Consider the following 19,207-nt stretch of genomic DNA (forward strand, 5'->3'; position numbering starts at 1 on the left):
GTTGCGATCCCGTTGCCGGTCCCAGTCCGGTACGGGTGCGACACTGAGGGTTGCGATCCGTTGCCGGTCACGAAAAAAAGACAAAAAAAAGGGGAAAAAAAGCCCTGAATCTTAAAAATAAATAAAGTTATTGTAGTTAAATAAGTTTGGAAAAGGTAACATACTCTAACCATGTCTTGCAAGGTGCCACAAGGCTCAGCAGCTAACAAACAGCTTCTAGGATATCCTAGCATACAGAAATGGTGTTTCTGCTTTGTTAAATCCAGAATGTCCCAATACTATCTTATACAGCACCCCCCACTTCGTCTCTTATCTTATACAGCACCCCCATCTCCTCCCGTCCCCAGCAACTATTGACATACTGTGAGGCCACTCTGGAAACAAGACTTAATTGTGGTGCAGGCTCCGGGAATATCCCAGTGACCCACACAGACTGGGTGCTCGGCATCTCCAGGGCATGGAAGGGAGCAAATAAGAGTGCACTGGAATGGGAAGTGTGGGGAGAGGGGGCTCCTTTTTCTGCCCTGTGGGCCAATCATATCCATACCCTCCTGCTCAGGTCTCCTGGGGGTTACCTGGCAGCTCTCCAAGGGCTGACTCTCCGCAGTTCCTGAGTTCCTCTGCCTCCCCTGCTGGTCCTCGGTCTCTCTCCCCAAGCCCAGCTGCTGCAGCCCTTCAGCTGCTGCTAGAACCCTGGAAGGCAGCAACCCCAGCTCACTCTGTGGCTTGGCCTGATCCTGGCCTGCTTGCAGCTCCCCAGACCCTTCTTGAGGGGCCCAAGATAGCTGCATCTTCCTGGAGAAAACAGGCAAAGGGACACTCAGCTTCCAGACTGGAGCATTGATTTCTAGTCTCATGTTTCTTTGTAGTTCCCAGAGCCCCTGCACAGGACACACCGTAGGTGCATACTTAATGCCTGGGAGCATGAATGAAGGACTGACACGAATTTCCCCAAATCATAGACACTTTGATTTGATGACAATGTTCTGAGGAATGAGGATTTAATTTTTTAGTATTATTGTTGTTCAGCAAAATAAATTAAAAAACAGAAAAATCAGAGCGAGAACAGGTCATAAACCTAGAGACGACAGCTCTGGATTTGCACCTGTGTCTTTCTGATCTCACTTTAATATTCTGGAGTATTTCCTCCAGGTTTCTTCCTATGTGTATACATGCATATTTTTAATGAAAATGTATTTATTTAACTGCCATTTTCAAATAATTGCATAATTTTCCATACAATTTTGTAATTGACTTTTTTCAATTAACATTATAGCCTTAATGTTTCCCATGCTACAAATCCTTCACAAACATACTTTAAAAAAAAAAAAAAAAGATGACCGGTAAGGGGATCTTAACCCTTGATTTGGGGTTGTCAGCACCACCCTCAGCCAGTGAGCTAACCGGCCATCCCTATATAGGGATGGCCGGTTAGCTCACTTGGGAGAGCGTGGTGCTGACAACACCAAGGCCACGGGTTCAGATCCCTATATAGGGATGGCCGGTTAGCTCACTTGGGAGAGCGTGGTGCTGACAACACCAAGGCCACGGGTTCAGATCCCTATATAGGGATCCGAACCCGTGGCCTTGGTGTTGTCAGCACCACACTCTCCCGAGTGAGCCATGGGCTGGTCCTACAAACATGCTTTTTAATGAAAGTATAAAATTCCATATATTATAGATAACCATCATTAACCATTGCTCTATTGTGTGGCCACTTGAGGGATTTCCAATGTTTTAGATTTAAAATAATATGACAGTAAAAATCTTGGTGCATAAAACTTTGCCTAAACTACCAATTGTTTCCTAACAGCATATTTCTAGATGGATGAAGGTAAAGACAACTTTAAGGCAATTTAAACAAATTGCCAAGTTAATGAAACAGATACCTTGAAACGGTTTATATTTCTACCAGCAAGGTATGCGATACTTGTCTCGGGGGCTCAAACCTGGCTTTGATTACCCTAACTTTTTACGTAAAAAGCTTATTTAGGAGTTTGGGGTTATAATCAAATCTAAATGAGAAGCCTGATAGCCTTTACTTTTCCTGTTTCCCAAGTCTTTCACTTTGCCTCTCTCTATCTCTCTCCAGATTTTCTCTTTTCAAAGGAATACATTCTTGCTGTAGAAAAGTTTAAACATATATGCAATATTTAGAAAATAATAACAAAATCATGTAAATCTTTGTGTGCTTCTCAGCCTTTTTTGGGTTCATTTTTCTATTAATTCGGTGAATAAGTGTTTATTGAGCATCTACTACATGTCAGGCACAGGACCAGGCATGAGAGATTTGAGGCTGAACAAGACACATAAAAGAAGTCTGTGGTCTAGTGGGGGAGTTCAGACAAAAGGTTAACACAAATAATTACTTAGTGCAATTTGTGCAATGAAAGAGAATTACAGGATGCCAGAGATGGGTGGATGTGCCTTAGTGTGGGAGTTCTCAATTCTCTCTCCCCCAGGTGGGTTACAGGGGGTTCTCTCCTGGATCTGCTCTCTGAGAAGGTCCCCAGCTCACCCTGGTCTTGCTGGAGATCTCTGCTCCTGAGTCTTGAGCTCTGGAGGCCCTTCCTCAGATGCCTCTCTGTGTCCGGGCCTCTTCTCCAGCCCTCCGGAAGCTGAGGGCTGTTTCCCACTACCTATTCCTGAAGGATCTGGAAACATGACCTAGAACAGAAGATGCCCATGGCACTGGCTTAAGGGCTGGCCTTCAGTACCCAGTCTGGACTGATCCTCCCCACTCTTCCTCGGCATCCTCCTGGCCTCAGGGACAGTGAGATCCTGTGCCTCACTGTGGAAGGCATGTAGAGAGGTGAGGATGAGCCAAGAGGCGGGGAGAGAGAGGATGGGGTGCAGGGCCTGGCCCAGCTGGAAGCTGTCACTCAGCACTAAAGGCTTTGGCAGAACCTGGACTTCAGATTAGTATCTGAGCCAAGGCAATCTCACCAAGGACAGCTTGAGAGAGCACCCTGGGGGACTTCAAGACCTTCACAGGGTCCAAGAGAGGTCTTCTATAACTTCCACTACTTCAGAGCTCTGGCTCTGGAACTGGTTGTTGTTTATTTTATTTTATTTTATTTTTAAGGGGGATCCGAACACTTGACCTTGGTGTTATCAGCACCACACTCTACCAAGTGAGCTAACTGGCCAGCCCCTGGAACTGGGTTTTGATCACCATCTTGGTCTATCACTTTCCAATCAGGTAACCTTGAGCCAGTGAGCTAGACCCAGCTCCAAGACTCACCTGAGTCCAAATGACCTGAATCAATTAATTAATTGATAATAATTGTTATAGTAAGGGATCTGGTGCGAGCTAATGTTCATAGGCACCTACCATGAGGCAGGGCCTGTGCCAGGTGTCTTCCAAGATTTAATCCAGTTACTCCTCACACGACACACAAGAAAACAAATAAGGCTCAATGACATGCCCAAGGTCATACAGTTGGTTAAGTGGAGGGACTGGGACCCCATGACTATGCCTGTTGAAAAAATGAATGGGTGGGCCGGCCTGTGGCTCACTCGGGAGAGTGTGGTGCTGATAACACCAAGGCCACGGGTTCGTTGAAAAAATGAATGGGTGGGCCGGCCTGTGGCTCACTCGGGAGAGTGTGGTGCTGATAACACCAAGGCCACGGGTTCGGATCCCATATACGGATGGCTGGTTCGCTCACTGGCTGAGCGTGGTGCAGACGCCACCAAGTCAAGTCAAGGGTTAAGATCCCCTTACCGGTCATCTTTAAAAAAAAAAAAGAAAGAAAGAAAAAATGAATGGGTGAGAGAAGGAAGCCCTGAATGTTTGCCCCAGCCTCCTTCTAAGACTCCTCCTCTCCAAGCCCTCTGCCTGCCCCAGGGGAAGCCACTATTTATAACAGAGACTACCAAGAGAGGGAGGTACTTCACCCAAGAGAATGCTGATTTTTTTATGGTGACAGTTTTGGCACTGGGGAAAACTGGATGGGACGAGGAGTCATCTCTGTGCTCTTCAGTTCATGCTACTTTGCATTTTCAAAAAGAAGCATATTTGATGGAAAGAGGCCGAGAGATGTGAAAGCAGCTTAGGACACAGCGTGGGGGCTGAGGAGGGGCATGGATGGAAACTGTGAGAAGCCGTCAGGGAAATGAAAGTTACAAGGGGAGCTGGAGGCTGCAAGAAGGGCCGGAGGCCATGGAAGGCATCTAGTAGAGTAAGTGGGCAATTCTTGGTTTGCTCACCAGCATCTCTTCCTGTTACAGAAGCCAGCATTCTTTTTGTGGGAAATTTCCCTTCTACATTCTGCCCTTGGAGTCAACTATCACCTCTGTCTCCATTGTACCAAGAGATCTCAGCCACTCACCACTGCCCTGGTGACCGGTTCAGGGATGAGCATGGGACCACAGTCTGGGCTAATGACAATGACACCAGCGACTTACTTCAACTGTTGCAAAGAGACTCCCTTCCTCTTGGGGATGCTAAGCCAGAGGATGTAAGATGGGAACATGTAAGCCTGGAGTGGTCAGGGCAATCCTTGCCATCTTGAAGGGAAAGTCTGCCTGAGAATGAATCCAATGCAGAGGAAGGCAGAGCCAAGAGAGACTCATTTAGCACCTTGATACAGCCATATCTGAAGTCCACACATGGATTTGATTTGTCAGGTACCCAAGCTGATGTATTCTCATTCCTGCTTAATCCAGTTTGAATTGGATTTTGTGTCACTTGTAACTGAGGGTCTTAATTATAGTGGCTGGGGGCTGGCCGGTTAGCTCAGTTGGTTAGAGCACAGTGTTATAATACCAAGGTCAAGGGTTTGGATCCCTGTACTGGACACATCTATCTATAAATAGATAGATAGATGATAGATAGATAGATAGATAGATAGATAGATAGATAGATAGAGCAGTTGGGGGGGAAACCTAGGCGGGGGAAGGGAATGGGGCCAGCTGGGATGGAGGGGTCAGAACATGAGGGGCAGATCCCTACCTGGCTGACTCCTGATATGGTGGGCTCCACACCAGCCCTCTTTCTGGTGGTCCTCAGGCCAGGACTTGGCTGGGTTTCTAGAGCCTTAGTACTACCCTCCATGGACATCTGGGCGTTTCTGTTGTCCATCATGCCAGGGTCAGCTTGGGTACCAAGTGAGGGGCATCAGCTTCTGTACTTCCACAGAAGTCCAGCCAAGGTTCCACCAAGCCCACTACTGAACTGCTGCTTCAGCAGCCCATGTGGAGCCTGTAATGTAGAGAACCTGGCTCAGGGGAAGGGCAGGGCCAGGCCTGGCAAGGAGGGGCATGCAGCAAAACAGAGAGCTACCCACATGCAATCTACCTTCCTATTTTTCCTAATTGTCACAATGACCCTGAGGAAAAGCAGGCTCTGCAAGGCAAAGAGACTTGCCTAAAGTCCATCACCTAGTTGGTCACAGAGCAGGATTTGAACCACAGACTGTTGGGTCCCCAAACCCATACTTTCTGCTATAGTAGCATTTCCTAAGGGGTGTTCTTTGGGATGTTGGCTCCTTGAAATGCTACATGAGGTTCTGAGGCTAAATGTGTTTGGAAAGTGTGTGGCTAAACAAAAATGAAATGGGCTCTTTTCTGTGGGACTTCTCAGAGCCTTTAAAATACTAATGTTCATTTTAAAGAGAGCCCGAGAATGTCATGGCTGCTGCTGCTGCTCTAGATGAACACTCCATGTCCTTAGATGTGGCTAAGGAACAGGAATTGGGAACAACTGCCAATCTGTCTTGGGGACTCCAAGGTCTCCAATGGCAATCTGTAGTTCACCAAAGCATTACAACCCTGCCCTGGACACGCCCCTTCCTGAAGCCATTCTTAGTGTCTCCGCTTCTGCCTCTTTCATTCCAACCTCATATTTGGCTGTGCTGCTACCCCCTACACAAAAGCTCTGTCCTAATCCAGGCACTCTCCTGCAATCCTAATCCCACAGACCCCAACCTCCATGCCCACCTCCCATTTCTCTCTCTCTCCAATACTCCCCCACCCCATCTTTCAAGCTACCACGTCTGCTCCAAGCTTCTAACCTCCTCAGCCCTCTTCTCCAGCCACTGAATTCCTTTAAGGCCACATCAACACCATTCCTATGGGTACGTATGTCATAGACCCCTTTTCGCTGTTAAGTAGTCACCAGGGGTAAATCCTACCCCTCCGCCCCAGTGAGACCATGTGACCTTGAAGATCTTGTTGGTGTTTCTTCTACTTTAAATTGTGGAAGGCCAGCCAACGTTCATAGAGGAACCTTCTATTTTGCTGGGCACGTATGCAAACAGTATTCTCTTAACAGCCCTGTGAGTTCAGTGGGTTCAGCCCTGTTTTAAAGATTAAAAAAAAAAAAACACTCAAGGTTCGAAGTAGCTCAATACCACACAGCTAGTCTGCAGAGGGATGGATTCAAACCCAGGCCTGTCTGACTCGAAGACTGCTTATCTCACCCTATCATCTTGCCTGTAAAAAAGATTGAGTCGTTCATTCATTTACTCATAGTCAACAACTGTTTAACAACATGTGACCGGGTTAGGCAGAATGTCAGGTCTTGGGGATACACTGGGTGTTTTGATGGCTCTCACAGTTTACCAGGGGCACAGAGGAGGTGCCCCTAATAGCTGCTGACTCAAATACCCCCTCCCTCCTCCTACTGTCCAGGTCCTGCCTGCAGTTAGACCTGCACCCCTACAGTGCAAGCAAGACCTCAGCTCCCAGGACCTCCCACCCCAGGTGCAGCTCTGGCCTCCCAAAGGACCCAGGCTCTCATTTGGCATGGAGAAGTCAGGGCTGTGGCCAAGTCCCTCTCTCTTCCCTTGGAGTTCCTCCCTTCTGCCCCACCTCTTTCCCATTAGGGCTCCCTTAACCATCCCTCCTTCCCCTGAGCTTTCCTGCCCTAGGAATGGATGACCCATCTAGAGAAAATCTCCCCCCAGACCCTTCAAACACGCCCTCCATTGTCCCTGTCTCCACCTCGGAACGTGCAGTCTCAACCTTGGAATTCTCAGGCTCCAGTATTCCACAAGCTGATGTTTTAAGGGGGCAGAGGCCCCAGAGGGGATCAGGCCCCCCATTTGTCCCCATCTGGAGTTGCTAACTATGAGAATTCAGACAAAAAAGTGGAAGCCCCAACCTTAGCAGGAGGGGCGTGGAATCAAAGGTCAGAATTGCGAGAGAGGTTGGCAAATATAGACCATGTTCCCCTTTTAAAGCCTTGGTACTCTTTTTTTTTTGTTAACAGCTTTATTGGGATTTAATTCATATACCATACAATTCACCCATTTAAAGTATATAAAGTGGCTTTTAGTATATTCACAGAGTTGTACAACCATCACTACAATTTTAGAACATATTTATCACCCTAAAAAGAAACTTCACACCTCTTGACCATCACCCCAATTATTTCTATTCCACCCCCAGCCCTAGGCAACCACTAATTTGCTTTCTGTCTCTATAATCTTTCTGTCTCTATAATCTACTTTCTGTCTCTGTAGATGTGCCTATTCTGGACATTTCATATAAATGGAATCATATAATATGGGGCCCTTGGTGACTGTCTTCTTTCTCTTAGCACAATGTTTTTAAGGTTCCTCCATGTTGTAGCATATATCAGAATTTCATTCCTTTTCATGGCTGAATAATATTCCATTGTATGGATATACCACATTTTGTTTATCCATTCATCAGTCGATAGACATTTGTGTTGTTTTTCACTTTTTAGCTATTATGAATAATGCTGCTATGAACATTTGTGTACAAATTTTTGTGTGAACATACATGTTTATTTCTCTTGGGTTTATAACTAGCAGTGGAATTGCTGGGTCATATGGTAACTCTGTATTTAGCCTGTTGAGTAATTGCTGGACTATTGTCTTAAGTGGCCACGTTGTTTCACATTCCTACCAGCAGTGAGCAATTGTTCCAGTCTTTTCCACATCCTCTCCAACACTTATTATTACCTGTCTTTTTTATTATGCCATCCTAGTGTGTATGAGTGTGAGGTGTTACCTCATTACAATTTTCATCTGCATTTCCCTGATGGCTAATGACGGTGAACATTTTTTTATGTACTTATTGGCCATCCATATATCTTCTTTGGGAAAATGTGTATTCAGATCCTTTGTCCATTTATATTGGGCTATTTGTCTTTTTATTATTGCATGGTAAGTGTTCTTTATAAATTGTAGATACAAGTCCTTTATCATACATATAATTTGCAAAACAAAAATTTCCCATTATGTGGATTGTATTTTCACTTTTTTGTTCTTTGAAGCACAAAAGTTTTTAATTTTGTTAAAAGTCCCATTTATGTATTTTTTTCATTTTGTTGCTTGTGCATTTGCTGTCATATTCAAGAATCCATTAGATTCTCCTTATTATAATGTAAATCCAAGGTCATGAAGATTTTTTTTTTAAAAAAAGATGACCGGTAAGGGGATCTTCACCCTTGACTTGGTGTTGTCAGCACCACGCTCACCCAGTGAGATAACCGGCCGTCTCTATATGGGATCCGAACCCGTGGCCTTGGTGTTATCAGCACCGCACTCTCCCGAGTGAGCCAAAGGCTGGCCTAAGGTCATGAAGATTTATGCCTATGTTTTCTTCTAAGAGTTGTACAGTTTTAGCTCTTACATTTATGCCTATGATCCATTTTGAGTTACTTCTTGTATATGGTGTGATGTAGGGATCCAACTTCATTCTTTTGCATGTGGCTATCTCATCCCAGCACCATTTGTTAAAAAGACTATTGTTTCTCCATTGAATTGTCTTGGCATGCTTATGGAAAGTCAACTAACTATAAATGTGAGGATTTGTTTATAGAATCTCAATTCTATCCCTGTGATCTATATGTCTATTCTTATCCTGTACGACACTGTCTTAATTACTTTAGCTTTGTAGTAAGTTTTGAAGTTGGGAAGTGTGAGTCCTCCAACTTCATTCTTTCAAGATTGTTTCGGCATTGAGTGCCCTACCATAGGTGTTTTCCTCATTTGAGAAATGAAGGGATTTCTTTTACAAACGTCTATGATGGCAGGAAAATACAGCAGAAAAAAATAAGTGACTGGTAATATATATTTCTGGAGGCTGCCAAGGAAAGCTTGCTCACATCAAACCCCCAGCTTGGCCCTAGACCTACCAGAAAGCAGCTGGATGAATCACAGCGAGGTTTTACACTCCTGCTCACCTCCTCACACACAGGATGGGCTCTGTCTGAGCCTATAGTTTGCCTGTTGATTTGAATTAAATTTGTTTGGTGTATAAAGTAGCTAAACTGGGAGTAGATGGTAAGTCCAATTATTCCCAGCTGGAAGCTTAGGAATGCATTTCAGGAATGTCTAGCCATGTAGTTAGGGTTTGAGAATAAGACAAGGGACTGTCTGACCTCCTGTAACTATAGGATAATGTCATTTCCCCAGACTTGTCACTGCTTCTGTGGCGCCTATTACACAATGAGGACAACAATCCTGCCTACCTCACAGGGGTTATTGTTTCCAAGTAACCTCTCCCAGAGAGCCTACCCTGATGCCCCCAGACTGAGTGGGGTCTCTTCTCTCTGCTCCCACAGCCCCGGTGAGTTTGCTTCGGTGAGTTTGCTTCCGTCATAGCACCTTTCACTCTGCATTGCAAATGACTGGTTTTCTCACTGTATCCTCTGGTCAGTGAGCGCCATGAAGGCAGGAGCTGGGTCGCCCTCATCTCAGTGGCCCCAGGACCTAGCACCTGGCATATGGTAGGTGCTCAATGCCTGTCTTTGTTAGACTGAACAGAACCGAAAGTGCTCCGAACACATTGTAAGACCTGGCTGCCCCTTTGCATGGAGTGACAATTCCCTTTATGGCCCATGAGAAGGAAGGTTTCCCACCTGTGGCAGCTGCATGGTGAGGCCCCAAACAGTCATATGGGCTGGCTGTCTTCATACTGCTTGGGGGGGCGGGGGGGAGGGCGGAGAGAAAGTTTGGAATGAATGAGAGAATAGTAAGGGAGAAGAGATTTTTGAGAATTTGACGATGGTTAGACATTATATCCCCTAGAACATTCTTTGAGAAATCCAAGTTAAGACTGGAGTTATTTTTAGATGACTTATGTAGTAAACTTTACTTCGTTGAATACAACTCCTTGTTGAGCTAGACCACACGGGGCCCTGGGCACATACGTGAGTTACGATGAGCAGCAGCATGAAAGGTGGTCGGTAAGGGCATTCCACTTAGCTTGGGGGTCAGGTGCGGATTTCTCTAGGAGGAGAAGCCTCAGCTGAGCCTCCCAGAGTCGGGAGAAGGAAGGACGCACAGGCCGAGGAGAAGAGAGGTGCTGGAGGGTGGGCTACAGCCTTGCATCTCAGCCAACTGGCCCCGAGCATTGAGATGAAGCCGTGGGGGTGACCCACAACCAGACCCCGGATTACCGTGAGGCCTGTATTGAAGCTTTCTTTGCGACCGAGGGTGACTGGTGGGAAGGGGCATATCGCCAGAGGACCCCGGTCAAACTAGCGCCTGGGGTCCTTCCGCCGCGTGTCTGGATCCAGAGATTTCAGAAGAGGGAGCGCGAGCGCGAAGGTTCGGAGGCCCGCGAGCTGCCGCTCTAGCCGGAGCTGGTCATAGAGTCGCGGCGCTTCCGGCCTCACGGCGGGGAAGCAGCCGGAAGTCCGGTGGGCTCTAGCCGTCGAGATGGAGGAGGGTGGATACGAGTCGGTCCTCTGTGTCAAGCCGGAGGTACACGTCTACCGTATCCCGCCGCGGGCCACCAACCGTGGCTACAGGTGACCCCCTGCCGCCGGGCCAGGCTAGCCCCTGACTGAACCCCTTCCCCGCCTCCCCGACGACACACCCGCTGCGGGAGCCGAGGACCGCCTTGGCCAGTTTAGGGGCGAGCGGAAGGGAACGCTGAGGCTTCTTCCAGTTCGAGGTCAGAGCCGGGAGGGGGGCCCAAAGTTGCGACCGTCTTCAGTGAGACACATCGGACTCCTGGCGGCAGGGGAGGCGTTCCAGCCGTATCTAGTTCTTGGGGACCCCGGTAGGCTGCCGGCCCCCCTAAACTTGGTCGGGGACGGGGGGTCCCAGACTTTCATTTCAGCGCTAACCGGTGGCCTTGAAGGGTTTCTTGAAAAGCCTTAAGGCGGAAGGGGCCTATCACGGTCGGAAATCCCCGAGAGGAGGGCAGGGAGCCCAGAACCGATTAAAAGGACCCATCCCGGGGAGCTTTAAGCTAATGGCCGCATCTCAGGGACCTCTCCCCACCCAGCTTCCTTTTCACGAATTTCACCCTTGATCACACCTTGTAGCAATTGGGAGGAACCCATCGCCCTTCTCTCGCATAATGTTCACCTGACCCGAGTAAACAAACATATGCTTGTAAATATGTAGAGAATGTCTGGAAGGAAACACAGGAAACTGGGTTTTCCTCCTAGGGGAGGGAAACTGGAGCTGGAAGGAGACTTCCTTTCACTGTACACCCTTTTGTACTATTTTATTTCTCGGCATATGCATCATCTATCAAGACAATACGAGAAGTATTAAAAGAAAAAAAGGTAACATCTGATACAGACAATCTAGCCTATGGCTACTTTGTGCCACTGAGGTGGTGGGGGGTGCTGCTATTTGCGGGGAGGGATGGCTATTGCAGGCAGTGTTTGTTCACATTACGTGGAAATACAGGATTGGCGAGCACCACAGGAATGATGGAGTGTTCGCATATCTGTCCTGTTGTTATTTTCCAATAGTATTAACACGGGCTCATAGCTGATTTTCTAGTGAACAGATATTTTTATTGAACATTTATGGCATCCATGACACAATTTTAAAATAGTGTGAAACCAGCAATAATAACAGAAAAACATTTGCAAGGTATCATGAGACTGCAGATGGACCACCAAACCAGGGATGGTCATCTACCCCGATCCCGTTGGGTCTTCACTAGGATGGGTTTGGTTCTTCGTTGCCCCCGCAGAGCATGAGTTTACCATGTGTCAGGGCTGGCTGGTTTGGTATAGAGGAAAGTGCCAACCCTTGCACATTAATCTCAGAGCTCTGCTTAGCCTGCATCTGAGGCCTGGTAAGAGGAACTGAAACTGAGTGCTGACATGTGAAGTGAGAGTCTGCAAATGCGTGGCGCTCAAAACAACCTTCATCCAGGTTTCTTGACAGCTGGCATATGCATAGGAATTGCCAAGAAAAGCCTCCTGGAAATACCCACAGATATTTCTTTTTGGGTATTTTGCTGAGCTTCTTCTTAGAACTAAAATTTGAAGTTATTGCTTTAAAAGAGGCCTTGGTTGTAGTTTCATGGTTTTCTGGGTTTCTTTCTGCATAGGATACCTTTGAGAATATATTTCCTAAACACTCTTTTACTTTTCTCACACGTACTGTTGCTCTCCTTTTCTCTTTCTGCTGATTGCTCTCCTTTTGTACTTTCTTTTTGTGCGACCAGCTGGTAAGGGGATCTGAGTCCTTCACCGTGGTGTCATAAGACCATGCTCTAACCAGTTGAGCTAATCGGCCAGCCCCTGTACTTTTCCTCCAAGATGGTCTTAGAGGTCCCAAATGGTCGCTCTGACCAACACAGCCTAACAATGTCTACAGTGGAAACAACGGGCCTTATAGCTGCTTCCTCTATCGAAAGGAAACTGGAAGGAAGTCCCACTGCGAAGGTCTCTGTAGTCTAGAATGCTACAGCTCATTGTGTTTTTGTGTTGCCAAAAAGCTAATAATGGTTTTTACATTTTTAATAGTTGGGGAAATTTTTATTTATTTATTTATTGGCATCTGGCCAGTATGGGGATCTGAACCCTTGACGTTGGTGTTACCAGTAATGTGCTCTAACCAACTGAGCTAACTGGCAAGCCCCTAAATTTTAAAGAATATTTTATAAAGTGAAAATTATATGAATTTCAGATTTGAGTGTCTGTACAGTTTTATTGAAATACAATCACCACGCTCAGTAGAAAACATTTGGTTAAATACTTAAAACACCAACATAGGCATGCACTGTCTGAATGACTGCTTTTGCACTATAACAGCAGAGTTGCCTACCTGGGACAGAGACAGTGTGGCCTGCAAAGCCAAAAGTATTTCCTGTCTGTCCCTTTACAGAAAAAGTTTGCCAACCACTGGTTTATAACAAGCAGCCCTTCCCATTCTCCTTCCCAGCACTGGAGTAATGGAGTAGTAGCCTATGGCAAAGTCTCAGTGGTTTTTGTCCCCTTAGGGCCGCGGAGTGGCAGCTGGACCAGCCTTCATGGAGTGGCCGGCTGCGGATCACTGCAAAAGGGCAGGTGGCTTACATCAAGCTGGAGGACAGGACCTCAGGTAAAGGAAAGGGAGGCCACATTGGGCTGAGGTGCCACACCTACCACTTTATGAGGAGGGAGACAGCACAGGACCCGCCAGGCCACCCCGGGGGTCATGGGAACCTGTCCTGGAAGTCAGAGACTCAAATGTACCTTTAAGCTACCTCTATTCCCCCACATTATTTGTGGAAATCACTGTCACCAGGTATAAAAGGGAGTGTTTCTTGTCAAGTGCTTGTTCCTTTTGGGGGTCCTTAGAAAAATACTAATTTTGGAAGCCAAGAAGAGACCTGCAGGTTGGTCCTAAGAAGGAAGTTGGAAGCCCTGGAACTTGCCTTGAACACAGACTGGGCGAACATGTACAGCCCCTCTGCCACTGAGCTCTGGTTCTTACTCAGGAATTCTGTTTAGCAACTAAATGGTAACTCCCCAGAGCTGACCACGCCCAATAATTGAAGGAGCTGGAAACTGTCCTGCTCAGCGCTTTCTGTGGTGAGAGGACAAGCCAAGCTGGGCTGTGTTGGGGTCAGCTGGCAGATATCACCTTTGGGGAAACTTCTCTGGAAGTCTTGGGCCACCAGGGCCTTGGGTGAGCTGTGGAGGGCAACACTCCTGGAATCGCCCCAGCCTGAGACCCTGAGTGGGGATTGGGCACAGTGCCTGCTCGGTCAGGGACCACAGCATTCAGTCATTTACTTTTTCTAATATGTAGAGATTTTCCTTTGTGGAGCAGAACAAAGTGCAAAGATTTAGAGGCAGAACTGGCTGCCTCTTCTCGGAACTGTGCCACTTCTGTCTGAGCTGTTGGACCTTGGGCGAGCCACATGACTACTGGAGCCTTGACCTCCTTTTTGTTGAAATGGGAATCACATTAGTTTCTGCTTTCACAAGGTTGTTGGAAATAGGAAGTGAGCAGATATTTATCCAATTGCTTTGTGAACTGCAAGATGACCCAGAGCATTGATTTATTCTAGAACGTGGATTGACAAGATGAGTATTTGGCTGTAGAGGAGTTTGAAGAGGCAGTTGCTGTGACTAGGGCAGAGAATTCTGACCATGGGAATTTCTGTGGCATCCCAGGTGGTGTCACGAGGGAATGGCAACACCTCTTGTTCTCTGGGGAACTTGGGAACTATGACTTTAATGTGATTGCCTAATGTAACAGCCATTGTCTAGGGCTGAGTTTCACCTGCAGGGCCCACCCCAAGATGCTTTTAGCTCAGTGTCATCCCCAGAGGGTCATGTTCATCTCTCTCATGAGGTAATGAGCAGGTCACTTGAGCCTAAACCTCAGAACTCAGTACAGAATATTCAGTTGAATATTGAAAGCACCAGCAGAGATCAGCATGTGTGAAAATGCTGCCAGCCATAAATGCTTACAGAAGTTATGTGTTGCCCTGTGACTATGGAGACGTATAGTTGATAAGGGGATGCATTTCACAGGGGCTCCTTTTAAATCCAGTCACTCTTTTGCCCTGTCTCTGAGATTGAATTAAATCAGCCTGCTTTGGAGTCTTCTGTGAGTGAAAAAAACCTACCTTCTTGCCATAGGGCCCATTGGCCCCTCTTAGAGTCCCACTTCAGGCACTAGGCATTTTCTGAAGGTGTGATACACCTAGATCAGGGCTCACTTGCTCCAGGGCCCTCAGGGCTCAGGCGGGTAATGTAAGTGGGTGGAGCAGGTGGATGGGTGGGTTGCAGTTCCAGCTCATTGTTCTCATGTGGGAATGGAGGCCCAGCATTGGTACAGATTTTAATTTTAAGAGAAGCCAAAAATCTGGCTTATTTTACATGTACTCTGATTTTGAAACATTTGGCAATTAAGTAAATAAATTGGGCTGGTTGTTAGCTCAGCTGGTTAAAGCATGGTGATCTAAACCCTTGACTTTGGTGTTAGAACACCGTGCTCTAACCATCTGATCTAACCAGCCAGCTCCTGACTTAAATCTTTTTAAAGTTATATTCCTGGGGCCTGCCCGTGGCTCACTCAGTAGAGTGTGGTGCTGATAACACCAAGGCCGTGGGTTCAGATCCCATATAGTCTAACCAGCCAGCTCCTGACTTAAATCTTTTTAAAGTTATATTCCTGGGGCCTGCCCATGGCTCACTCAGTAGAGTGTGGTGCTGATAACACCAAGGCCGTGGGTTCAGATCCCATATAGGGATGGCCGGCTAGCTCACTGGGTGAGCGTGGTGCTGACAACACCAAGTCAAGAGTTAAGATCCCCTTACCGGTCATCTTTTAAAAAAAAATAATAATAAAGTTATATTCCTGTGTCTTCCCTTCAGCAAAAATGGACTTGATTTGAATTGCAGAGTAAGGTCTGCCCATCTGCCTCAGCCAGCCGGAGATGCCTTGCAGGAAAAGCTCCAGTGGTCTGATAAAAACATCAGGCTGTGAGGGGGCTCAAGGCTCACTCCAGCTTGTCTTTTCAGGGGAGCTCTTTGCTCAGGCACCCGTGGATCAGTTTCCTGGCACAGCTGTGGAGAGCGTGACGGATTCCAGCAGGTACTTTGTTATCCGCATCGAAGATGGAAACGGTATGAGCAGGTCTTGGGGCTCCCTCCTCTTGAGAAAGGTTTTCTCTTCCTCTGGAAAGTGGAGTTGATCATGTATTGTCCCCCAGGACGACGGGCGTTTATTGGAATTGGCTTCGGGGACCGAGGTGATGCCTTTGACTTCAACGTTGCATTGCAGGACCATTTCAAGTGAGTGGTTCTGGGAGACTCGTACTCATGCCTCCTCCCTTCTTTACCTGGACAGAGTGATTTCTCACGTTAGGATACCCAAATGGCTGTGTGTGACTTGTCTGCCGCAGAGCCTCAGGAAAACTCAGTTCTTCTTCAGGGCAGGCCGCCTCTCTCCTCTCTGCCAGGCCTCATCTCTGCTGTGACATTTTCTTCTTTTCCTGAGGTCCTTCTCTATCATTCCAGTCAGCTGGCACAGACTTTGAAGTGTCCCATCTCTTCCCTTACCAGTCCCCTAAGCAGCCAGGGTCCACGTCAGTCTCTTTGGCCTTTCTGGGCCTGCTCTTCTTGGTGTAATAAGTGGTGCTTGGATGGTGTGGACAGTGTCCAGACACTCACGTGGGCACCTCTGGCTTTTCCCTGACCTGATGCCTGTGTCCCGGGTGGTTGCTGGGTAGTGTTGTATGGAGGGTAGTAGGGGATCTTTGTGTTGGCCTCTCCTTCTGAGCATCTGTCTTGTCTCCTCACCTACCTTATGAGTGTTTGGCGTTGTGCAGGGACCATGCCTTAATTCTCACACCAAATGCTAGGGAGGAAGGGCCCGGGCTCTCACATTTCCTAGAAACCAGTGGGCGGACCCTTTACATAAGTGATGTTATTGGACTTTCATAGCCATTTTGAAGATGTACAGCATTGTCAGCCCATTGTGCTGATGATGAAACTGATGTGCATGCAGCTAGTTACGTGTCAGAGCCAGGGTTTGAATTCAGGCCTTACTAAGCCCGCACTCTTTCTACCACCCTACCTCAGTACAAGCCTCCGCAGGTGATAGTGAAGTGTGTGAGTGCGTTCTCTTCCTCCCTCACCGTTTCCTTCCTGTTCTCTCCCCAGGTGGGTGAAACAGCAGTGTGAATTTGCAAAACAAGCCCAGAATCCAGACCAAGGCCCCAAATTGGATCTAGGCTTCAAGGAGGGCCAGACCATCAAGATCAACATTGCAGTGAGTCCCACCCTCTCTGGCTGTGTTGGCCATGGTCATGTGACACTCATGGCCACCAAGCCTGGCCCAGCCCAGAGCTTCTCACTTCTCAAAGTTCAGTTCTATCAGTTCAGCAAATGTTTATTGAACAGATTTCTCGTGCCAGGTACTACACCAGGGGTGGACAACAGGCCTCTGCTCTCATGGAGCTCAGAGTTGAGTGAGACAGGCAAGTAAAGATGTGATGTAACATGGCAGGAGAGGTGCTGGGATCACCTAGGGATGCCCTGGGTGCTGTGGGATCCTGGAAGAAGGGCATGCAGCCAATAGTTGGGGGAACCAAGGAAGACTTCCTGGAAAAAGTTACCTGTAAGCAAGGGAAGAGGGATTAAAGGGTAGTTCAAGCAGAGGGAATACCATGTACCAAGCCTTTGAGTTGAGAAGGAGCATCAGTCACTTGCCACCAGAGCTAGTGTTTTTGACCTGGTTGTTAGAGTGGGTCAGGATGTTGTGCTCATCCCAAGCTATGCCTTGAGTAAGGAAGATTTGGGAGAGTTCTGGGCGGGTAGGTGCAGAGGTGGGCCTGGGAATCACAGGCAGTTTCTGCTGGTGGTGGTGTCCTGGCTCCCCATGTCTTCATTCTGAGCTGCTCTGCTTCTGGCTTTCCCCCTGTTAGCTCCTATTGAATGAGAACAGGTTGGGGTGGGCTGGGTTGCCAACACCTGGCCTTGAGCTGGCTGCAGGGGTTGAGTGGTAAGTTGAAGTTGTAGTTGTGATTTGGGGGAACCAAGGACCAAATGGATTTGTGTTTTGAAGAAACGTTAATTCTAAAATAATGCTTTTCCTCTTAACTTACCATCTCTTTCTCCTCTTTTCTGCTTCATGCTGGTGATGATTTGGGACCCTTGAAGTTGGCCAAGTGGCCATTAAGAGAAAATAGAAGTCCAATCCAGTGGACTGATTGGGATATGATTCTTTCTCTTGCTTGGAAGAAACTAACATTTAATGAGCATCAGCTGTGGGCCAGGTAGTGTTTCTAGGCATTTCTCATATGAATTAAACATCCTTCCCCTTTCCTCGGTAAGGCAAGGAAATCAAGGCTTAGAGAGGTTAAGGAACTTTCCCAAAGTCATAGAGCTGGAAATAAGTGGCACAGCTGGACTCATGGGATCTTTGAAGTCTTTTGACCTTGGGGCTGGTCTTAACCATTTGATTAAGCTGCTGCTTTCCTTACAAGTAGGGAACTGTATCGCCTTTTTTGGTGTAACTCATACTGGTTTCTGGCTCATGCTTGGTGCTCAGTTGTTTTTTGTTGTTGTTGTTTAACATTTTATTGAAGTATGATGTGCATACAGAAAAGTGCACAAATCATAAATGTGGAACTCAGTGATTTTTAAAAACTGAACTTATAAGCATATTAGAATACTTCAAAAAGTTCATGGAAAAATAGAATTAAAAGTTATATCCTCATATAAACTTGCACCGAGATCAAAAAGCTGACGATTGTCAGCCTTCTGGAAGCCCTCTCCTGATCTCTTCCAGGAACTACATATCTACCTGACTTCAGATACCCTAGATTTTGTTTGCTCTTGACTTTCATGAAGTGAATCGTCCACGTTGTACTCTTTTGTTTTTGACTTCCTTTACTCAGCTTGATATTTGTGAGAGTCTTCCATATTGTTGCATGTAGTCTGTTCATTCTCATTGTTGTGGCATATACCACTGTGAGAATGTACCTGATTTATTTATCACTGATGATGGACACGTAGGCAGTTTCCAATTTGGGGCTATTACAAATAGTGCTGCTGCAAACGTTCACCTTCATGTCTTTTGGTACACATAGATATGCATTTCTGTTGGATCTGTATCTAGGAGTGGAATTGCAGGGTCATAGGTTCCTATGTTGAGCTTTAGATTCATTCAAACAATTTTTCAAAGTAGTTTTACCAATTTACACTTCCACCAGCAGCGCATGAATGCTCTGGTTGTTCCATCTCCTTGTCAGTACTTGATCATCTATCTTTTAGCCATTCTGGTGGGTGTGTAATGGTATATCATTGTAGTTTTTTTTTTTTTTTTTTTGTCTTTTTCCGTGTCCGGCAACGGATCGCAACCCTCAGTGTTGCCCCCGTACCAGACCGGGGACCGGCAACGGGATTGCAACCCTCGGTGTTGCTCCCGCGCCTCGCTCAGCCAGTGAGCAGGAACCGGTCTGCATGTGGGATCCGAACCCTCGGGCGGGAGCGCCGCCGCGCTTCCCAAGCGGCGCACTATCCAGTGCG

General features: G+C 47.0%; 2 protein-coding genes across 3 annotated transcripts in view; one reads left to right on the forward strand and one right to left on the reverse strand.

Annotated features, from left to right (window-relative positions):
• Positions 1-5,086, reverse strand: part of LOC103598854 (spermatogenesis-associated protein 21-like) — a 7,456-nt gene extending 2,370 nt beyond the window's left edge. The window contains exons 1-3 of the mRNA XM_008582907.1: positions 4,958-5,086; positions 2,519-2,667; positions 576-795 (exon numbers count right to left, since the gene is read on the reverse strand). Of these exons, the coding sequence (XP_008581129.1) occupies positions 576-795; positions 2,519-2,667; positions 4,958-5,086 (498 nt within the window). The remainder of the gene's footprint in view (positions 1-575; positions 796-2,518; positions 2,668-4,957) is intronic.
• Positions 5,087-10,604: 5,518 nt separating this feature from the next.
• Positions 10,605-19,207, forward strand: part of NECAP2 (NECAP endocytosis associated 2) — a 14,339-nt gene continuing 5,736 nt past the window's right edge. Inside the window, exons 1-5 of one of the 2 annotated variants that reach the window (XM_008582899.1) lie at positions 10,605-10,732; positions 13,177-13,277; positions 15,695-15,799; positions 15,886-15,967; positions 16,838-16,946. In XM_008582899.1, coding sequence (XP_008581121.1) covers positions 10,641-10,732; positions 13,177-13,277; positions 15,695-15,799; positions 15,886-15,967; positions 16,838-16,946 — 489 coding nt within the window. In that variant the 5' untranslated portion in view covers positions 10,605-10,640. The remainder of the gene's footprint in view (positions 10,733-13,176; positions 13,278-15,694; positions 15,800-15,885; positions 15,968-16,837; positions 16,947-19,207) is intronic. The other variant, XM_008582900.1, reaches the window with a different exon arrangement.

This window comes from Galeopterus variegatus, unplaced genomic scaffold, assembly GCF_000696425.1.
Source record: "Galeopterus variegatus unplaced genomic scaffold, G_variegatus-3.0.2 Scaffold2757, whole genome shotgun sequence".
NCBI classification, from domain to species: Eukaryota; Metazoa; Chordata; class Mammalia; order Dermoptera; family Cynocephalidae; genus Galeopterus; species Galeopterus variegatus.